Genomic DNA, 18,913 nt, shown 5'->3' on the forward strand with positions numbered 1-18,913 from the left:
TGAGATGCCTTCCCAGTCTTGCCCCTTTCTCTGTCTGACACTGGGCAGGAGACTTGATTTTCCTGAACTTCCTTGGTAACATCGGGATGATTCTGTGTGTTGGGCAGGAACACTGTGAGCATGGACAGAATAATGTAGATGAAGCATCTGGCAGAGCAGAGGCTCCCAGTGGCCCTCCGGATAGTACCTGCTTCCTGAGTGGCCTCTTCTAGTTAGCTGTTTTGGAGAATCCCAGAGCCCTATTGTGAAGGGGGAACCTTATGAACCCTTTCCAAATAAACTACTTACAAATATAAAATCGGGATCTTGTCTTTTAACATGTAAAGTCATTTTCACATTTTAAACAGTTTATGTTAGAGTTCCTCTGTGAATTTTTCAGAGTTGGATAGTCATGTGCCATATAATGACATTGGGTCAACGTGGACCACCTATACGACGGTGGCTTCATAAGATCGGTCCCATGAGGCCTAGGTGTGTAGTGGGCTACACCATCTAGGTTTGTGTGAGTTCGCCCTACAATGTTCACACAGTGACGAAATGGCCTAATGAAGCAGTTCTCAGAACTTATCCCCATGGTTAAGCGACACATGACTGTAATTGCACGAATATCTTTTTAAATTGTAAATGGAGATGTAGAGAAGAAGGGGGAAACTTTAGATGTATTTTCTCAGTAATGCCTATTTTCAGTGGGAGTTTTAAGTGAGAAGAGTGTAAAAAACCCAGTCTTTTTGCAGTCTGCTACCACATTTCTAACCCCTGATCATTTGTCTTTTTTTTGAGACCAATTAAAATGCTAACTTTAAGTATAAAGCTGGTGTTTGTTTATTTTGGGTCAGATTTACACATTGACCTTGCCCAGAGAGCAGAGGGAGGAGGCACTGCCCCTCAAAGGTGGATGGTTTTGCTGTTTAGGTTTTTTTCAGGTTCTTCCCTGCCTGGTTCCAGAAAGATTTTAAGTTACTATAGATAATACATATTTGTAAATGGTGCCTTTATGTTTCATCTGTTGAGTTTCTGAGTAAAATTTTCTTTGAAAAAAGGGTTTTACCTCTAAACAAAGTTTGAAGATCAGTAGATTAGATGACCCCTGAGGTTACGATGCTTGAGCTCCTTGATTTCCTTCAGGTCTAAGCTTCAAGTAGGGGTCCTTTGATTTACTTTAATCAATGAGAAAGTTAGGTGCATTACATTCCCAGGGTATGTTAGTTACATGTGTGTTATAGTTAACCCCAAGGAGCCTTCATCCAGCTTCCACATTTAGTGACCTTTTTTTTTTAAGATTGGCCCTGAGCTAACATCTGTTGCCAATCTTCCTCCCTTTTTTTTTCTCTTCTCCCCAAAGGCCCCCAGTACCTAGTTGTGTATTCTAGTTGTAGGTCCTTCTGGTTGTGCTATGTGGAACATTGCCTCCGCATGGCTTGATGAGTGGTGCTAGGTCTGCACCCAGGATCCGAACCAGGGAAACCCCGGGCTGCCGCCTGGGCCGCGGAAGCGGAGCACAAACTTAATCACTCGGCCATGGGGCGGGCCCCAGCAACCTATTGTTAATCTTGTTTCATCTACGCTGCCTATCTTTCACCTTTTTTTGCCTGGAGTATTTTTTTAAATTATGGTAGGACATACATAACATAAAATTTACCTTTTTAACCATTTTTAAGTGTACAGTTCACTGGCATTAAGTACGTGCACAATGTTGTGTAACTGTTACCACTCTGCATTTGCAGAACTTTTTCGTCATCCCCAGCAGAAACTCCATGCCCATTAAACACTAATTCACCATTCTCTCCTCTTCCAGCCCCTGGTAACCTGTGTTCTACTTTCCATATCTAAGAATTTGCCTATCCTAGGTACCTCCTATAAATGAAATCATGCAATATTTGTCTTTTTGTGCCTGACTTATTTTACTAGAATAATTTTTTCTTTTTTTTTTTTCGAGGACGATTAGCTCCAAGCTAACATCTGCCGCCAATCCTCCTCTTTTTGCTGAGGAAGACTGGCCCTGAGCTAACATCCATGCCCATCTTCCTCCACTTTATATGTGGGATGCGTGCCACATCATGGCTTGCCAAGCGGTGCATAGGTCCGCACCTGGGATCTGAACTGGCAAACCCCAGGCTGCCAAAGCGGAACGTGCAAACTTAACCCCTGTCCACTGGGCTGGCCCCTAGAATAATTTTTTCAAGGTTCATCCATATTATAGCATGTACCAGAATTTCATTCCTTTTTAAGGCTGAATGATATTCCATTGTATACCTGACTGGAGGTTTTTGGGGTTTTTTTTTCCTGATTTTTCTCCCCAAATCCCCCCCAGTACATAGTTGTATATTTTAGTTGTAGGTGCTTCTAGTTGTGGCATGTGGGACACCGCCTCAGCATGGCCTAACGAGCCTAACAAGTGGTGCCGTGTCCGCGCCCAGGATCCGAACCCTGGGCCACCGAAGCAGAGCGCTCGAACTTAACCACCCGGCCACGGGGCCGGCCCCCATGACGGGAGTATTTTTAAACAGATTCCGCCCCTGTGTCATATCATTTCACTCCTAAAAATGGTAATGCTAAGCGATAAGAACTAAAAAAACCTACACCACCATTAATTCCTTAATAACATCTAGTATCTAGTCCTTGTTCATATTTCCCTGATTGCCTCAAAAATTGCTTTTTTACACTTGGTTTGTTCTAATCAGGATCCAAAGAAGATACACAGCTGTATTTGGTCAATGGCACTGAAGTCTGTGTGCTTTTGACAGTTGAGGCATTTACCTCTGGCCTGTGTTTCTGGAATTGTTGCTAGTAACCAAGCATTTGTTTGGGAATGATTTTCCAAGACAATTATTATTCAAAAACCAACGAACTAGACCTTGAACTTTGCCTGTGGACGACAGTAAAGCAGCGTGTCACAATGGTGAGCACTCGGAGCTGCTGGCGGCGTGACAACGGGTTTTTAGTTCTTAACAAATTAAACTTTCCAAATAGTTTTTTGGGAAAGAATGCCAGTCTAGTTGTTTTAGTCTTTTTGTTAACCATATGCATGTAAACTGGAGCTCTTTAAAAAAGAGCGCTCCTGATTGCCTTTTTCACCCCCTATAGGCGGCTCGGTGCTGAATTGGGGAAGTCTGTGGTATATCAAGAGACCAATGGAGGCAAGTTAAAATTACTTCTTAAACACCCTTTGTTCTCTAAACTCTGTTTAATTGGCTGGCATGTTTTTAAAAGGCAGATGTCACTCATGTTCAACACAGAAACCCCTTTCTCTTAGCGTTAGAGGTGTAAGTGGTCATTCCATGCTCCCTTTACGTCCTGTCTTCTTTGTTCTCCTCTCAGTCTTCTTTCCTCCTTTTCCAAGATAGTGCAAATGTCCTGTTGTTTTAGAATGAAAAGAGGAGAGCTGTAGAGAATAAGTTCTTTCTTCTATATTGGGCTGGATTTGATAAACACTTTTTACGTCTGTTTGTCTCATTAGGTTATCAAATGGCGTCAAGAGCCATCTGCTTTGAGTTCATCTCAGTTTTTCTCTCAGGTCTCTTGTAGCCTCTCACCGTGGGTTAGTAACCCGTTTTTGCTGCCATCTGGGTTTCTGTGAGAACTGTCACATTAAGTGATAATGCTTGAAGGCACTTTGTTGATGGCCAGTGTCCTGGGAATGCTGCCTCCTAAATCTCCTAGTGGGGCCATATACTTCAGGTTACAATGCCCTTATTCATTGTGAAGACAAGTTAGTATAAAATAATCTGTAATTCTTTTTGCAGAGTTGAAAGCCTGGATTCGTGATTCCGTGCTTCCTTTTCTCTTTCTAAGGTGTAACCATCTATGGTGTGAGGAGCTTGAGGGGATAAATTACTAAGACATGATGTTTAGGGATCTGAAAAGTCAAAATATTTGAAAAGGGAGAGATAATTTAGTGGATGGTTTAATGGAAAGCACACATTTCCAGGGAGTGCGTAAGTTATAATTATAGTTAAAAAATTATAATTAAAAAAAATGTGTGTTATAATTAACCTCAGATATCCTTCATCCAGCCTCCACGCGTAGCAACTTTTTACTTGGTGCCTTTAGAAACTTAATCTACTGCCAGGGTGAATCAGGAGATGTCAGTATTTTAAAAACTTGCAGATGAATGCAGATAGGTGAAACAGTCTATTTAGCAATAGATGTTTTAATTCACAGTGGTGGCGTTCGAGGCTCTCATGAAACGCAGCTCTCCGGGAGGAGAAGGTGGTTTAAGAAGACCTTTTCCTCCGTTTCCACGCCCGTTGTTCTCGGCCTCCTTATCCCTATCTCGGGCTGTTGGAGTAGCTTCCCAACAGGTCTTCCTGCCTCCGTTTTCAGCCTCTCTAGTCCATTCTACTCACTTCTACCACAATATTTCGAAAATACAAATATTTTTGACTTATTATTGCCTAAAATCCTGTAGGCCAGAGTCCAGTCTCCTTAGCAATCGCGGGGGGCCCTTTGGGATTGGAGTTCTGCCCACCTCACCTGCCTCGTCCTCCTCATGTCCATCAGCCCATCTTGTGCACTCTGACTCAAGTGTACATCTTCAGTCTGACCACTTCTCACTCCCCCACTGCAGCTGCTCTGGTCCAGCCTCCCATCTGTTGCTTGCCTGACTCCTTCAGAAACAACCGGAATAGTCTCCCTAGTGTCACTGTTGCCCTGCAACAGTTTCTCTACACAGTAGCCCCATCTTGTCACCCCTCCCATCCTTGAATCCTGCAGTGACTCTCCCATCACCCTTAGAATAAAATCCAGACTCCTGCATGGTCTGGCCCCCGTGGCTACCTGACCTCCACTCTATCTTTCTCCTAATTCACTCGGCTTTCCAAGTGGATGACTCACTGCCCCTCTGCCTGGCACCCTCTGCCCCCATGTCCTTGCATGTTCCCTACTCCCTTCCTCACTGCACATTTCAGCTTGCACTGAGGCCCTTGTTTCCGGCCCTGTTATTTCTCGTTCATCACGGCTGGTCTTTCTCTGCAAGTGGCCCGGAGAGTGTGCCAGCCTTTGCTGTTGCATTGCCTCTCCTGGGTCAGTCTTCACCCCCTCGTCCAGGTCCTCCACTTTGGGACCCCAACACAGGGCCTGGCACAGAGGAGACCTCAATGTTTGTTGAAAGAATAATAAGGATGTTAACCTTTGGCTTCTTTATTTGCTGTAAGACTTTTGCCCAAGCGTCTTGTCTTTATTTTGGTGATGGATTTTCTTTTGGACCCTGAGATTGTATGTAGACATATTTGTCACTTTTGCCTTCTAGTCTATTTTTGGCTTATTTTCCCCGTAGCTTGACTATGTTTTATACATGTACATGTCGTTCTGGGATCTATTAAGAATTATTTGGGTGACTAAGTGATGCGTTGGTTTAGATTCATCTTTACTGCCTCCAAATGCTGACTAGTTATTGCATCGTGAAGTGCTTTTCTTAAAACTATAGAACGTTTTTGTTTTTCAGAAACAAGAGTTGAAATAAAAGAATCTGTTCGTGGCCAAGATATTTTCATTATACAGACAATACCCAGGTAAGAGTCAGCACTGCTTTATGTATCCATTTTCTTCTTACAAAATCTTAGTGAAATAATTCATTATCTTATGTGAACAATGGTGTAGTTTTCTTTAAATTATAAATGTGTTCGCGTGTTAAACTAAGTGCTTCCCAAAGTACAGTGACGGTCTTGGAATTCCTGCCCTGTTTATCACATTGTACTGTTGTCTGTTTACTTGATCATCTTCTCCAGGCTTTAAACTCCTCAAGGGCAAAATAGCTTACCTCCGTCTGCACTGAACCTGGGCCAGCGTCTGTCTGTTCAACTCTGCTGGAGAGCTTTTTGTTGTTAAATGCATTGCGTAGCTGCTACTCTTTCATCCCCGTCAAGACAGTTTTCTGCACTGCATTTTGTTTTGCGCAGGGGTCCGTGTCTAGCCTGTCTCGTTGCAGCTGTCATTCTGGCCGCTCTTTCCCTTCGGGCCGGAGTGCTGACCCGGGGGAATCCTAGCCCACCTGAGTAGGACGTTCAATGTGGGATTACCTCCTCGCCCCCTGTCACAGAGAATGAGGTGGTTAGACTATGGGTGCCTTTGAAAAATCCAGGCCTTCGTTTCTGGATCCATTTGGATTCCTGAGACCATGTTAGTAATAGGAATGGCACTGAGCGCCAGCCGTTTGCGGGTACTTCATATGTATAATTTTTAATCCTAAAGACAAATCCTACATGGCAGCTACTCTGAGCCTCAGCGAGATTGTGATTAGCAATAAGAAATAGATATTTGGTCTTCCTCCCTTTCCTGGCACAGAGCTCCTAAGACCTTTGGAATTTCTTAAATGATAAGAGCAATAAAGGTGTCTTATTATTCACAGCAAGCCCCTTCCAACCACACCTGAGTTTATGTTGATGAGGTGATTTTTGGAAGGCCCCTAGATAACCAGGGCATGGGGGTTGGTTGCCAGGGGGAAGCAACCAGGTGATTAGAGGGTTGGAACTTTCAGCCCCACCCTCCCGAGGGTTGGGGATGGGTCTCTCATCAGTAGCCACCGTAATAATGCTGCAGTGGACTGTCGCGTTGCTCGTGTTCGGGGTATATCTGAAGGAAGATTCCAAGAAATGGAATTGCTGGGTGCAAGGACCCATGCATTTGTAGTACTGGTGGCTGGGCTGCACTGATAGACGTTTGTAATATTTGTAGTATTGATAGATACTTCTGCCTTGCCCTCCGTTGGAGATATGCTAATAATTACGTCTCCTCCAGCAATTTTGGTCTCGTATTCTGCCTCCTGGTGACGGGAATCTTCTTGCCCAGTGCTTTCGTTGGACACTGCATCTTAGAAATGAACGGAAGACTTGAGAGGCTTGCCCAGGAGTAAAAGGCGTGTAATAAGGGAGCTTTGACTCTCAGGGCTGTTCCCTGGCCTTCTGTGCTTATCCTGGTTTTTGTTGGTAGTGAGTAGTGAGGTTGCATTGTCGACACTTCCCCATCCCCAATTCTTGAGTTCCTTAGGGCATGGGAGAGAGCTGCAGGTGACCCTAGGTCCTTGGCTTGGCCACCTGAGACTACTAAGAGCACTTTACTAGTTTATCAAGGGGTGGAGAAGAGTAGAAGCGTGGCCTTTGTTACCACAGATAGGCCAGTTTTGACATTGATCCTCCAGGAAATACAGGGGCCTAAGTTCAAAGGCAGTATTGGTTAGTAAAGTCTTTTAACTGAATTTATGATAGCAAAAGAATGTGTATTGTGTAAAGAATTGTTTATCTTTAATAAATCTTGGTGTTGATTCGCAAGTCTACATCTTAACCTGGAATTTGAGCTCTGGCTTGAGCTCTTCTCTAGGAAAAGTATTCACTTAGTACGATCAGTCGGGTGCCAGCACTCGAGCAGCTGTGCTCTTGGTTCCTGTGTTCTGTTACATGTATTTAGGATCATCCCTGAGTTGGGGGAGGAACTAACAGGTCTGACCTCCTCACATCAGAGACCCTGTTTTCTTGGATGGTCATGGATGACATTGTGACTGAGGGGTTGGTGCGCTGCCTCCCCTGCCGTTCGTAGACCCCTGAAGGACGTTGTTGGAGAGCCAGGATGTTGATCACTTTTTCATTTTCGTGATGAGTTGGGATTGTGGCGGCTTTGATGCCTTGTGTGAAAGTATAGTCTTTTTTGATAAATTCCTTAATCATAGGGTTGACTAGTAAGACTGAATGTTTTTATAGCACACTTTCCTGAGGCAGCTGAGTATTCTTTTCCCTTTACTTTTATTATGGTTTTCGGAAGCAGGGAAGAGCTGTAATAACAGTACTAGCCAACTTGGCAGTGGCTGGTATGTGAAGTGTGTGAAGCTGAAGGGCTTCTGGTGGGCTGTCTCATCCAGTCGTGCCCCCACCCTCAGCGTCATCCCTCTGTGTGTTCTCTGAACACAGATTTCCATATTTGGGTTTGCATGTGCATGTGTGTGTTCACGCGTGCCGGGGAGAGGGACAGCTGTGTCCCTGATTTTCTCTTTGTTGTGACGCGTCTCCCTCTGTATCCCCATTGGAAAACAAGCTCAATGAGGGTGGAGTTCTCTGATTCAAACAGCATCCGGCCTGGAGGAGGCACTTGGTGATTCTTCGTTTAATGAATAAGTGGGTTTTGACCTTCCGTGTTGCTAACGTTTGTAGTCCCTCAAGTCCTTGTGGAGTGAATTAATGAATACTACGCGATCTTTGTGCCTTGCTGTCCTCACAGGACAACTGTGGTTCCCCTCTGCTGCTCTTAGGCCACAGCGAGCCCCTAATACTTGATATTTCCTTCCCCACTGGGTCTCACCTGGAACTGCACAGACTTTTGGGATTCCTGTCTGTACTTTGAAATTCCTGGTTTCAGCTCTGACTTCCCTTAATATGTCATAAGCAGTGTAAGTTCAGTCTACTGGCACGGCAGAGTAACGTGCACTGTTAATAGGGCTGTCCTCTTGTGATCTCGAAACAGCGTGTTGTTAGTCTCTTTTGTGGTAAGAAGTTGCATTTTATATAATTCTCCATTTTGATATCTTGTGGTAACCAAGAATGTTCAGTATAAATATTGAATACATGCAATCTGGAGTGACACTGCGGGCGGTGAGAGAGGCTAACCTTTACCAACGAAGGATCACCTGTGCGAATGTTTTCCAGGGAAAGGACAGAATAAACAGAGAAACGAGTTGGTTAATGGCTAACTAGGAAACGTGCGAGTTTTTCACTTGTACTTCGGGTATTAGAGAATTTGGCCAGAGGAGGAGGTAGGGAGCAGTCCGCGGAGTTGCAGTGGAGAGAGTGAATGACCATAACGGTAACTTTACGTGCGTGTCTCCCCACGTGGAAAGGCCCCTTTCTCTGTGACGAAGCAGCCCAGGCATACATGGTGCTTTGGAAAGCCAGACCGCTGTCCTGGGGACGGTGAGGTTCCCTCGTGTGTACCTGTGTGGAGATTTAGTAGCCACATTTCTCTTCCCGATGGTTCAGTTTGGTGTTACCAAAGCAAAAGTATCCTCACCAGGCAGTTCCTGTATCTCTTAGGATGTTGGAGATGGGAGAGGAAAATTTGCAGAAGGGACAAAGAGAGTGTGTGTGTTGAGTGGATGTGTGTGTGTATCCCATACAAAAAAGCTACTGGCTTCGCCACATTGAACTAGTGTTTTTACTGCTCAACAACTAAAGAAGACAGAGAATGTAGTTTTCTGGTATTATCTACTATAAATAGTTATATAGATGAAGGAGTATATCTCATGGACTTTCCTATTGTAGAGGAAGAGGGGATCTTACCTCCAGCAGTAAGGCTGATTTTAGACAAACAGCCCACAGCTTGGACGTTCGCGTGAGCTCAGTCGCCTCCAGAGCCAGCATCCCGAGATGCAGCGTGTTCCCTCTTGTGGTGCTGTGTCTTTCAGGATGGCTTCGGAGCTCTTCTGGAACCACTTTGAGAACCTGCGGGGTATTGCTTTTGACTCCTTCCAGTAATAGTACAGTTTTGGTTGTTGAAGGTGGAGTGAGTTTTTGGGAAGGGCAACAAGCCGTTCTGAATGAAGTGACTGTGTTGCGTAATTGAAAGGTGTGCTCCTCAGGGAGCTGCCACGTGTACTGAGCAATGGAACTGTGTAAAGTAGATATGAAGCTTACACAGCGTTTTTTGAAGGACAGTTTTCATGTTTATGTTAAAACTTGTACGTTGCTGTAACATAAGACTCGTTAAAAGAACATTTACAGCTTATTTGCTGCAGGGGATTAATTGTTGGAGGTGGCGGTGGAGTCCCTCCTGCCCCATTGCCGTGTTCTCATGATTTCCATCTATGGTCTTGGTCTGTCTTTGCAGTCTTGGACAGTTTAATTGATGTATATAGACCATGTCTATATCCTCACCTCACACTCGTTCTTGCCTATTGAAAATGATAGAACAGTAAGGGCTGAGTTTAATATAGAATGTGATTATCTTAGAGAAAAGAAAAATAGTCAGTTGGTAAACAGTTCACATTGTCCTACTTAGATACAAAGACGACAAGAACTAGCGCGGATGTACTCGGAACGGTCTTAGGGAACAGATAAACAAAGCAGAGGCTGCCAGCCAATTTTGCTTCACTCTCTTAGCCTGCAGAGGAACTGCCTGGTGTCCAGTTTGTCCAGTGTCCGTCAGCAAATGGGGAAAGCCAGTGTGACAAAGGCCCTTTTGTTGCCTTCCTGAGCAATAAGGGGTAGGTGTGGGAGGCTTTCCTTAGCCTTGTGCTGGAGGATGTTGAATTCCTTGGCACAGGTCCTTAGGAAGAGGAAAAAGTGAAAAATAAAAACCTCATGGGAGAAATTAGTAATTAATGGAAGGAAAGGTATTCTGAAATCAAGGTTCCTCCAGAATCGTTCATCTCGTTAGATGAACATCTTACTATCTGGACCTCCCTTGTGGTGCGCTGTCCAAACCTCCCTGTATCATATGGTTGTGTGTTATAAATGCTCTCACAGAGCCAGCTAAAAACCCGCCACCTGGACAGATAGTCTTTCAGAATCCATTAAATTGATTTCATCTCTAAACATATTGTTGGCATTGGGATCTGGTGTAAAAAAAACACAGCTAGTGGAGCTTTTGTAATGCCACACAGTGTGACATAAGCAGGTTAAGAAAGCCCTAATTTTATTTCTGACCTTGACAAGCAGTCTCTACAAGAAGGAGGACTTTTGCCATAGTGAGTATGATATATAATGCGTATAGCGCCTATGGTGTTTCGTCTAGGTCTCAACTCCTAAGTTACATTCTGTCCTCCGAGTAGTGTGCAGGCTTCCAGTGTAACGTTCAGAGCCCACAAGGCATCAGTTTAGACGATCGGATGCGGGCACAGCAGCTCTCCTGTCTGTGCACTAAAGTACAAAAGACTTTGGGAAGGGGAGCCTTCTTCCGTGAGTTTCATGTGCCCCTTCTTGGGACGAATGATTGCCGCAAGAGTGGTCCGGTGTGGGCCTCTGGCATTCTCCTAAGATGTGGTCAGCCTTGTTTGCTGTTTTATCTCCCCCACCTGACACAGTGCCTGACTCAGGTTGCTCAGTTAATATTTGTTGTATGAATGATCTAAAATTGACCAAGAATTATGAATTCTCAGATACTTTGAAAGTGTTTGGTAAGTGTTTTGTCCCGATTATACCAAAAGGTTGTGTGTCCTCTGACCTTTTGATGCCGGACTTTGGACATTATTAATTTGGGAGTATGAGGGAGAAAAATGTTCCAGTTTGTTTCAGGGGAAGGAATTGATAACTGGGAAAAATGTAGCCTATCAGCCATCCCAAAGGAATGTCTTAGTTGTCTTAGAGTGAGCCCCGAATCCATTATACCTACCCTGGGAGACATGTTTTCATGACAGAACCCTGAAATAGTTAATGAAAAATCCAGATTACAAAGGTGAGGTTAGAAGTTCCACCAGTGGAATGCGAAAGTGGAAATCATTGTCAGAGTAGAAAGATGCCTTTGCGATTGCTCACTCTCAGGTGCACTGAGGATGGATTCCCTTAGAGAGAGATGGAGACATAAAGTGGAAGAGACTGGGAGGCAATAGCCTGCCTCTCCTTCAAGCGAGAAAGCATCTCGTGATGAGTATTTCATTTAACCACTTGCTCAGCCAGCGTTTATTAAGTCTCTACTGTGTTGATGGCAGGCTTTCCATTTGCTGCTGCGTATCATAATTCAAGAACTGACACCAAAGACCCTGCTCCTCACGTGGGTGGGAACTAAGACATGGGAAATGATCCCTTCTCTCTGTGGAAGGCAAGAGAGACACTTCTGACCCAAAAGAGGGGGATGCTTGAGGACACTTGGATAATCCAAAGAGGAGTAGGAGGAGGCTAGAGATGTTGAGCATTGGAAAAGCATCTGGAAGGATTTCAAGCCTTTTTTTTTTCAAAGATTGGCATCTGGGCTAACAACTGTTGCCAGTCTTTTTTTTTTTTTCCCCCTGCTTTATCTCCCCAAACCCCCCTGCACACAGTTGTATATCTTAGTTGCATGTCCTTCTAGTTGTGGGATGTGGGACGCCGCCTCAACGTGGCCTGCCGAGCGGTGCCATGTCCGCGCCCAGGATCCAAACCCTGGGCCGCCACAGTGGAGCCTGCGAACTTAACCACTCGGCCACGGAGCCAGCCCCTCAAGCCATTTTTTAAGGGCAGAGCCCACCTTAGGCTTCATCAGCCTTGGCAAAGGGTATCAATCCACATTCGTTAAAATTGGAAATAGCCTTTCCTTTGAATATCTTTCAGATTCGTATTTCCCTCTTTGTCTATCTGGGTAATCTTTGTTAGGAATCTGTCTATCTCAAGGAAAGAAGGGATGGGGGGCATTTTTGAAAACAAATTCTGAGACTTCCCATCCTCCGTGTTATTATCCTCCACCCTCGAAAGAAACAGTAGACCACATCCTTTCTGGTAACGGCAGCTCAAGAGAAGGGAGCGGGTTCCCTTGGCATTTGCAGGAAAACAGTGTGCTAGCATGCTGGACTGCGTCTACGATCCCTGGTATGGTACAGGCAGATGTTGGTTAATGCTGTTCACCAGCAGCTTACATCTGCTTCACATGCCATTCCAGTGATTGTGTCGCTCGCTGACAGAAGATCTGGGCAGAGGTAAGAGTGGATAACTGCTGTGGTTTTAAATAACCACTGATGAAAGTCAGAGCTTACATGGCTGAAAAGAAGAGTTCATAAGCTTTCCCCTGTACGTATGAAGTGCCATCATAAGCTAATGTTGATGATAAAATACCTGTATAGCACCCATCTTGGCAGCCCACATTAAATTGCTGAAGTTGAGATCTTTTCTAGGGGTTAATAAGTGAAACTAATCTAAAAATACAAATTTTCAACTGTTTTAGAGATGTGAATACAGCTGTGATGGAGTTACTGATCATGGCTTACGCTCTAAAGACTGCCTGCGCCAGGAATATTATTGGAGTCATCCCTTATTTCCCCTACAGCAAGCAAAGCAAGATGAGGAAGAGGGGTTCCATTGTGTGCAAGCTCCTAGCTTCGATGCTGGCGAAAGCAGGTGGGTGTGGACAGGGCCCCTGGGCGTCCAGCGCTGTCCTTTAGGACTCTTACCTTCTCGAGATTAGTCCATACCTCAGACAGCTAATTTGGGACCTATTTTCCCTAAGCGTTGTTCATTAATTACTTGTTCCTTATTTCCTTTTGCATAGTTCTGGTCAGGGTTATGTGAGCTTAGGTAGAAATTCATATCTTTTTCTTTTCTCTTTGTCTTACTTGAGGGCGAATCGTCTGCTTCACTGTTTTCTACTCTTCTCTCATCTTGGACTTTTCATCAATCTGTCGCTTCTTTTCCATTTCATCTTGTCATCGTTAAAATTTTAGCTGGTGAACTTGGCATTCATACGTGACCTTTTGAGCTTCCGGTCTAAATTTATGTATTTGCCTTAGTTAGCTAAGTTCTATTTATGTATATAGTATTAAAACTGGATTTTTCTTTTACTACTTCTTCAGCTACATATTCTTTTTTTCTCCCTGATTCTCTTTCTGTCTAGCAGCTCATTTTCAAATTGCTTTTATTCTGTTTTTGTAGCAGTGACATACTTTCTGGCCTATGAATCATATATATTTGAGTCCTCAGAAACATATTTGAATTCCATTCTCTCTAAAAACGTATAATGTTTTTGAAAGGAACAAGTAATACTGGTTCTTTGCTCTGGAAGTTTTGCGCTGACCTTTGGCCATTTGCAGTGTCTTTATATATGTACTTTTTTGTTGTTTAGCACTGTTGATTATAAGAGTATGTCTTCATTGGTTTTCTATAAGAACTCTACTTGACCTGTTCTTTTCTCACATATAGAAATTGTTCCAAACTCTTCAGTATCTTTGTGTTATATGAATTTCTTTTCTTCTAATGTGTATATTACTTTGCTTTTGCTTTCTTATTCCTTCTGCCTTAGCCACAGTCCTTTGGCGTTTCTTCCTAGATTCTTTAATAAGGCCTTGCTATTTTTTACATCTATTATTTCTTCAGTATTTATTAATTCCATATTTATGTTTGTGCTTCTTCCTGATTTTTCTTTTCTCAATTTTCAGGACCAAGCTAATAATTATGGTAGAGGAGAGCACTTTTTTCTCAGCTTTGGCTCTTTGTCCATGTGGAAGGTTATAGGCTGCTTTACAGTAGGCTTGACATGTTCTTTAGCTCATTCAGTTTTGTTAAGGTCACAGATGAAGTTATAACTAGTGTGCTTGCTCACGGTACCCCGCCTGCAGTCCTCTGTTAGGAAACGAGCTGGGCGTCTAGTTTGTATCCGCTGTAGCCGTTAACTTGTAGGGGTGAACTTTGTAATTTTTTGTTTTAAAATTTCAGGTTTAACTCACATTATCACTATGGATCTTCATCAAAAGGAAATACAAGGCTTTTTCAGCTTTCCCGTGGACAACCTTAGAGCCTCACCTTTCCTGCTTCAGTATATCCAGGAAGAAGTGAGGAGCCACCAGCAAACTCCCCATTGTCCTCAAAAGAGACCCCATGTAGTTTTCCTCTGGGACCAGAAATCAATACTGAAGGCACATCAGAGGGTCTTTCCCTTAAGTCTTACTGCCCGAGGCAGCCAGAGAGGGCCACCACTTAGGCACGGAGGGACATATTTTTTAAAGACATTAAAAATGGATTTCCTTCTAAGTATCTTTAGCAGTTTACTTATGTTATCTAAAATGAACATTTTAAGAATTATTTTTTATCTTCTTGATGTAACAGACTTTTGCAATGATGTTAATTGATAAATGTTAAAAAATTTAAAGTGTGTGAATGAAATTCTAGCATATTTGATTGCTAGCATAAGAGGAAAAAATGTAATACCAGCATCTGAGTGTTATTTTTTGATAACTTTTCTGTATTTTCTTATTTATCCTTCAAATCTAGATTCCAAATTATAGAAATGCAGTCATTGTAGCTAAGTCTCCTGATGCTGCAAAAAGGTAAACATTCCAGACATTTATCACATCCCAGTGGGCGTTTCTGAAGTCAAAATGAGCTGTTTTGGAATCCAGGGTCTGTCATAACACGGCCTGTAAAAGCTCATTGGCTCGAGCATTCCCCCATGTCATTGTCACATCCTGCACCTCCAGTCTCCAAACAACACGAGTGTTTCTCTGAGTTACTCAGTTTTCCTTTGGGAGAAAGGGAAGTTCTTCCTTCAGTTTCTCAGGAAAAGGAAAACTGTGAGGCTGTGAGCACTTCAAAGGCGATGGTTTTTAAGAGACTTTTTCGAACAAAGTTCTCCTGAAGATGAATGTTAGAATATTGGACAAAGGGTAAAACCAGAATTACCTAGAATCAGATACCAGCCCACATCTCAACTCATGTGCCTCTGGAGGCATTTACATTCTTGCCTGGGCCTCACATTCTCACTTGTATAAATAACTCCTAAGTGTGTCCCTGAAAGGTTGAAGGATGTTTCCATTTTATGGTTGACAAAGTGATGAACGCTTGGGTCTTCTGCCTATGGATTTCGCCATTTCCCTTTGTCTTTCTCTTAGGGCCCAGTCATATGCTGAGAGACTGCGTCTGGGTTTAGCTGTAATCCATGGAGAAGCTCAGTGTACAGAGCTGGACATGGATGACGGTCGTCATTCTCCCCCAATGGTCAAAAATGCTACTGTCCACCCTGGCCTGGAATTGCCATGTAAGATTAGCTCTGTGTTTTAATTTTGGTAAAATTTGTAAATTGAAGAAAGTTTTGAATAGTCTGAATGCCTAGGAGTTAATACCTATGTGGATGTATGCTGTCTTGTTATTTTTAATAATTGAATGGTATTGCATTGATTTCCCCTTTTGTAAAAGGAGATTGTGTTGCCTGCATTTGCAGACTATGTAAGGACAATCGTGCTAATCTGGGTAGCACTTAGCATTCAGAGAGTGTGAAATAATTTTAGCTTTATTCAAAAAGTTGTATGTGTAATGGTGTGAAATCTTAAGCTTTTGTATTTTGGTAAGATGAGTGATCATAGAGCAGGCTTTTGTGATCAGGTCACTTTTAGCACTTGTTTTAGTAATATAGCCTTTGACCTGATACCTGACTAACTTGTCATTAATCCAACACTGTGAAGGCTGTTTACTTCTATGGACTTTTGAGTGGCAATAACCTACCTTCTATACTGGAAAATGCATAATGCTTTTTAGAGGAAGGAGATGATTTCTTTTAAAAATCTGTATCTATTTTCCATGTGTCAGAAATGTACAGAGATTAATAGGGTAGAAAAATATTAGAATGGTTACACCTCAAACAGATTATTTCATTTTTTCCCCCTTTTTGAGGAATGTTAGCCCTGAGCTAACATCTGCTGCCAGTTATCTTCTTTTTTTCTTTTTATTAAGGTTATAAAAGTTAACATCCTTGTGAAATTACAGTTGTACATTATTATTAGTCATGTTGTGGGTACACCACTTCACCCCTAGTGCCCTCCCCCCACCCCCCTTTCCCCTGGCAACCACCGATCAGTTCTCTTTGTCCATGTGTTAACTACCACCTATGAGTGGAGTCATACAGAGTTTGTCTTTCTCTGTCTGGCTTATTTCACTCAACATAATACTCTCAAGGTCTATCCATGTTGTTGTGAATGGGACGTCTTTGTCCTTTTTTATGGCTGAGTAGTATTCCATTGTATATATATATACCACAACTTCTTTATCCAATCATCAGTTGCTGGGCACTTAGGTTGGTTCCATGACTTAGCTATTGTGAATAATGCTGCAATGAAGATAAGGGCGCATGGAACTTCTGGAATTGCTGATTTCAGGTTCTTAGGATATATACCCAGTAGTGGATGGCTGGGTCATAAGGTATTTCTATTCTTAACTTTTTGAGGAATCTCCACACTGTTTTCCATAGTGGCTGCACCAGTTTGCATTCCCAACAACAGTGTATGAGGGTTCCCATTTCTCCACAGCCTCTCCAACATTTGTCACTCTTGGTTTTGGATATTTTTGCCATTCTAACAGGTGTAAGGTGATATCTTAGTGTAGTTTTGATTTGCATTTCCCTGATGATTAGTGATGATAAGCATCTTTTCATGTGTCTGTTTGCCATCTGTATATCTTCTTTGGAGAAATGTCTGTTCATGTCCCCTGCCCATTTTGTAATTGGGTTATTTGATTTTTTATTGTTGAGTCTTGTGAGTTCTTTGTATATTATGGAGATTAACCCTTTGTCGGATAAATAACTTGTGAATATTTTTTCCCAATTAGTGGGCTGTTTTTTTGTTTCAATCCTGTTTTCCCTTGACTTGAAGAAGCTCTTTAGCCTGATGAAGTCCCATTTGTTTATTCTTTCTATTGTTTCCCTCATGTGAGGGGTTATGGTGTCCAAAAATATTCTTTTGAAGCTGACGTCAAAGAGTGTGCTGCTGATATTCTCTTCTAGAAGACTTATTCTTTCAGGCCTAATCTTTAGGTCTTTGATCCATTTTGAGTTTATTTTAGTAAATGATGAAAAAAAATGGTTGATTTTCATTCTTTTACCTGTGGCTGTCCAGTTTTCCCAGCACCATTTGTTGAAGAGACTTTCTTTCCTCCATTGTAGGCCCTCAGCTCTTTTGTCAAAGATTAGCTGTCCGTAGATGTGTGGTTTTATTTCTGGGCTTTCAATTCTGTTTCATTGATCTGTGCATCTGTTTTTGTACCAGTACCATGCTGTTTTGGTTACTGTGGCTTTGTAGTGTGTTTTGAAGTCAGGGATTGTGATGCCTCCAGCTTTGTTCTTCTTTCTCAGGATTGCTTTAGCAATTCGGGGTCTTTTGCTGCCCCATATGAATTTTTGGATTCTTTGTTCAATTTCTGTAAAGAATGACGTTGGAATTCTGATTGGGATAGCGTTGAATCTGTAGATTGCTTTAGGTAGTATGGACATTTTAACTATGTTTATTCTTCCAATCCGTGTGCATGGAATGTCTTTCCATCTCTTTATGTCGTCGTCGATTTCTTTCAAGAAGGTCTTGTAGTTTTCGTTGTATAGATCTTTCACTTCCTTGGTTAAATTTATCCCAAGGTATTTTATTCTTTTTGTTGCGATCGTGAATGGGATTGAGTTCTTGAGATCTTTTTCTGTTAGTTCATTGTTAGCATATAGAAATGCTACTGATTTATGTATGTTGATTTTATACCCTGCAACTTTGCTGTAGTTGTTGATTGTTTCTAATAGTTTTTCTATGGATTCTTTGGGGTTTTCTACATATAAGATCATGTCATCTGCAAACAGCGAGAGTTTTACTTCTTCGTTGCCTATTTGGATTCCTTTTATTTCTTTTTCCTGCCGAATAGCTCTGGCCAACACCTCCAGTACTATGTTGAATGAGTGGTGAAAGTGGGCACCCTTGTCTTGTTCCTGTTCTGAGAGGGATGGGTTTCAGTTTTCGTCCATTGAGTATGATGTTGGCTGTGAGTTTGTCATATATGGCCTTTATTATGTTGAGGTACTTTCCTTCAATACCTATTTTATTGAAGGTTTTTATCATAAATGGATGTTGGATCTTGTCGAATGCTTTCTCTGCATCTATTGAGATGATCGTGTGGTTTTTGTTTCTCATATTGTTAATGTAGTGAATCACGTTGATTGACTTGCGGATGTTGAACCATCCCTGTGTCCCTGGTATAAATCCCACTTGATCATGGTGTATAATCTTTTTGATATATTGCTGTATTCTATTTGCCAAAATTTTGTTGAGGATTTTTGCATCTATGTTCATCAGTGATATTGGCCTGTAGTTTTCCTTCTTTGTGTTGTCCTTGTCAGGTTTGGGCATCAGGGTGATGTTGGCTTCATAGAATGTATTAGGAAGTGCTCTATCTTCCTCTATTTTCTGGAATAGTTTGAGAAGGATAGGTATTAAATCTTCTTTGAATGTTTGGTAGAATTCTCCAGAGAAGCTGTCTGGTCCTGGACTCTTATTTTTGGGGAGGTTTTTTAT

At 42.4% G+C, this 18,913-nt stretch overlaps 1 protein-coding gene across 6 annotated transcripts in view; it reads left to right on the top strand.

Annotated features, from left to right (window-relative positions):
• The window catches only part of PRPSAP1 (phosphoribosyl pyrophosphate synthetase associated protein 1), a 39,501-nt gene that overhangs the window by 1,618 nt on the left and 18,970 nt on the right, over positions 1 to 18,913 (top strand). For 3 of the 6 annotated variants that reach the window (XM_070559963.1, XM_070559960.1, XM_070559961.1), the window contains exons 2-7: positions 3,085 to 3,137; positions 5,444 to 5,510; positions 12,832 to 13,004; positions 14,316 to 14,431; positions 14,871 to 14,926; positions 15,488 to 15,633. In XM_070559963.1, the coding sequence (XP_070416064.1) occupies positions 12,851 to 13,004; positions 14,316 to 14,431; positions 14,871 to 14,926; positions 15,488 to 15,633 (472 nt within the window). In that variant the 5' untranslated portion in view covers positions 3,085 to 3,137; positions 5,444 to 5,510; positions 12,832 to 12,850. Of the gene's footprint in view, positions 1 to 2,681; positions 2,900 to 3,084; positions 3,138 to 5,443; positions 5,511 to 12,831; positions 13,005 to 14,315; positions 14,432 to 14,870; positions 14,927 to 15,487; positions 15,634 to 18,913 lie in introns of all 6 variants that reach the window. The other 3 variants (XM_070559962.1, XM_070559965.1, XM_070559964.1) reach the window with 2 other exon arrangements.

This window comes from Equus przewalskii, chromosome 10, assembly GCF_037783145.1.
Source record: "Equus przewalskii isolate Varuska chromosome 10, EquPr2, whole genome shotgun sequence".
NCBI lineage: Eukaryota > Metazoa > Chordata > Mammalia > Perissodactyla > Equidae > Equus > Equus przewalskii.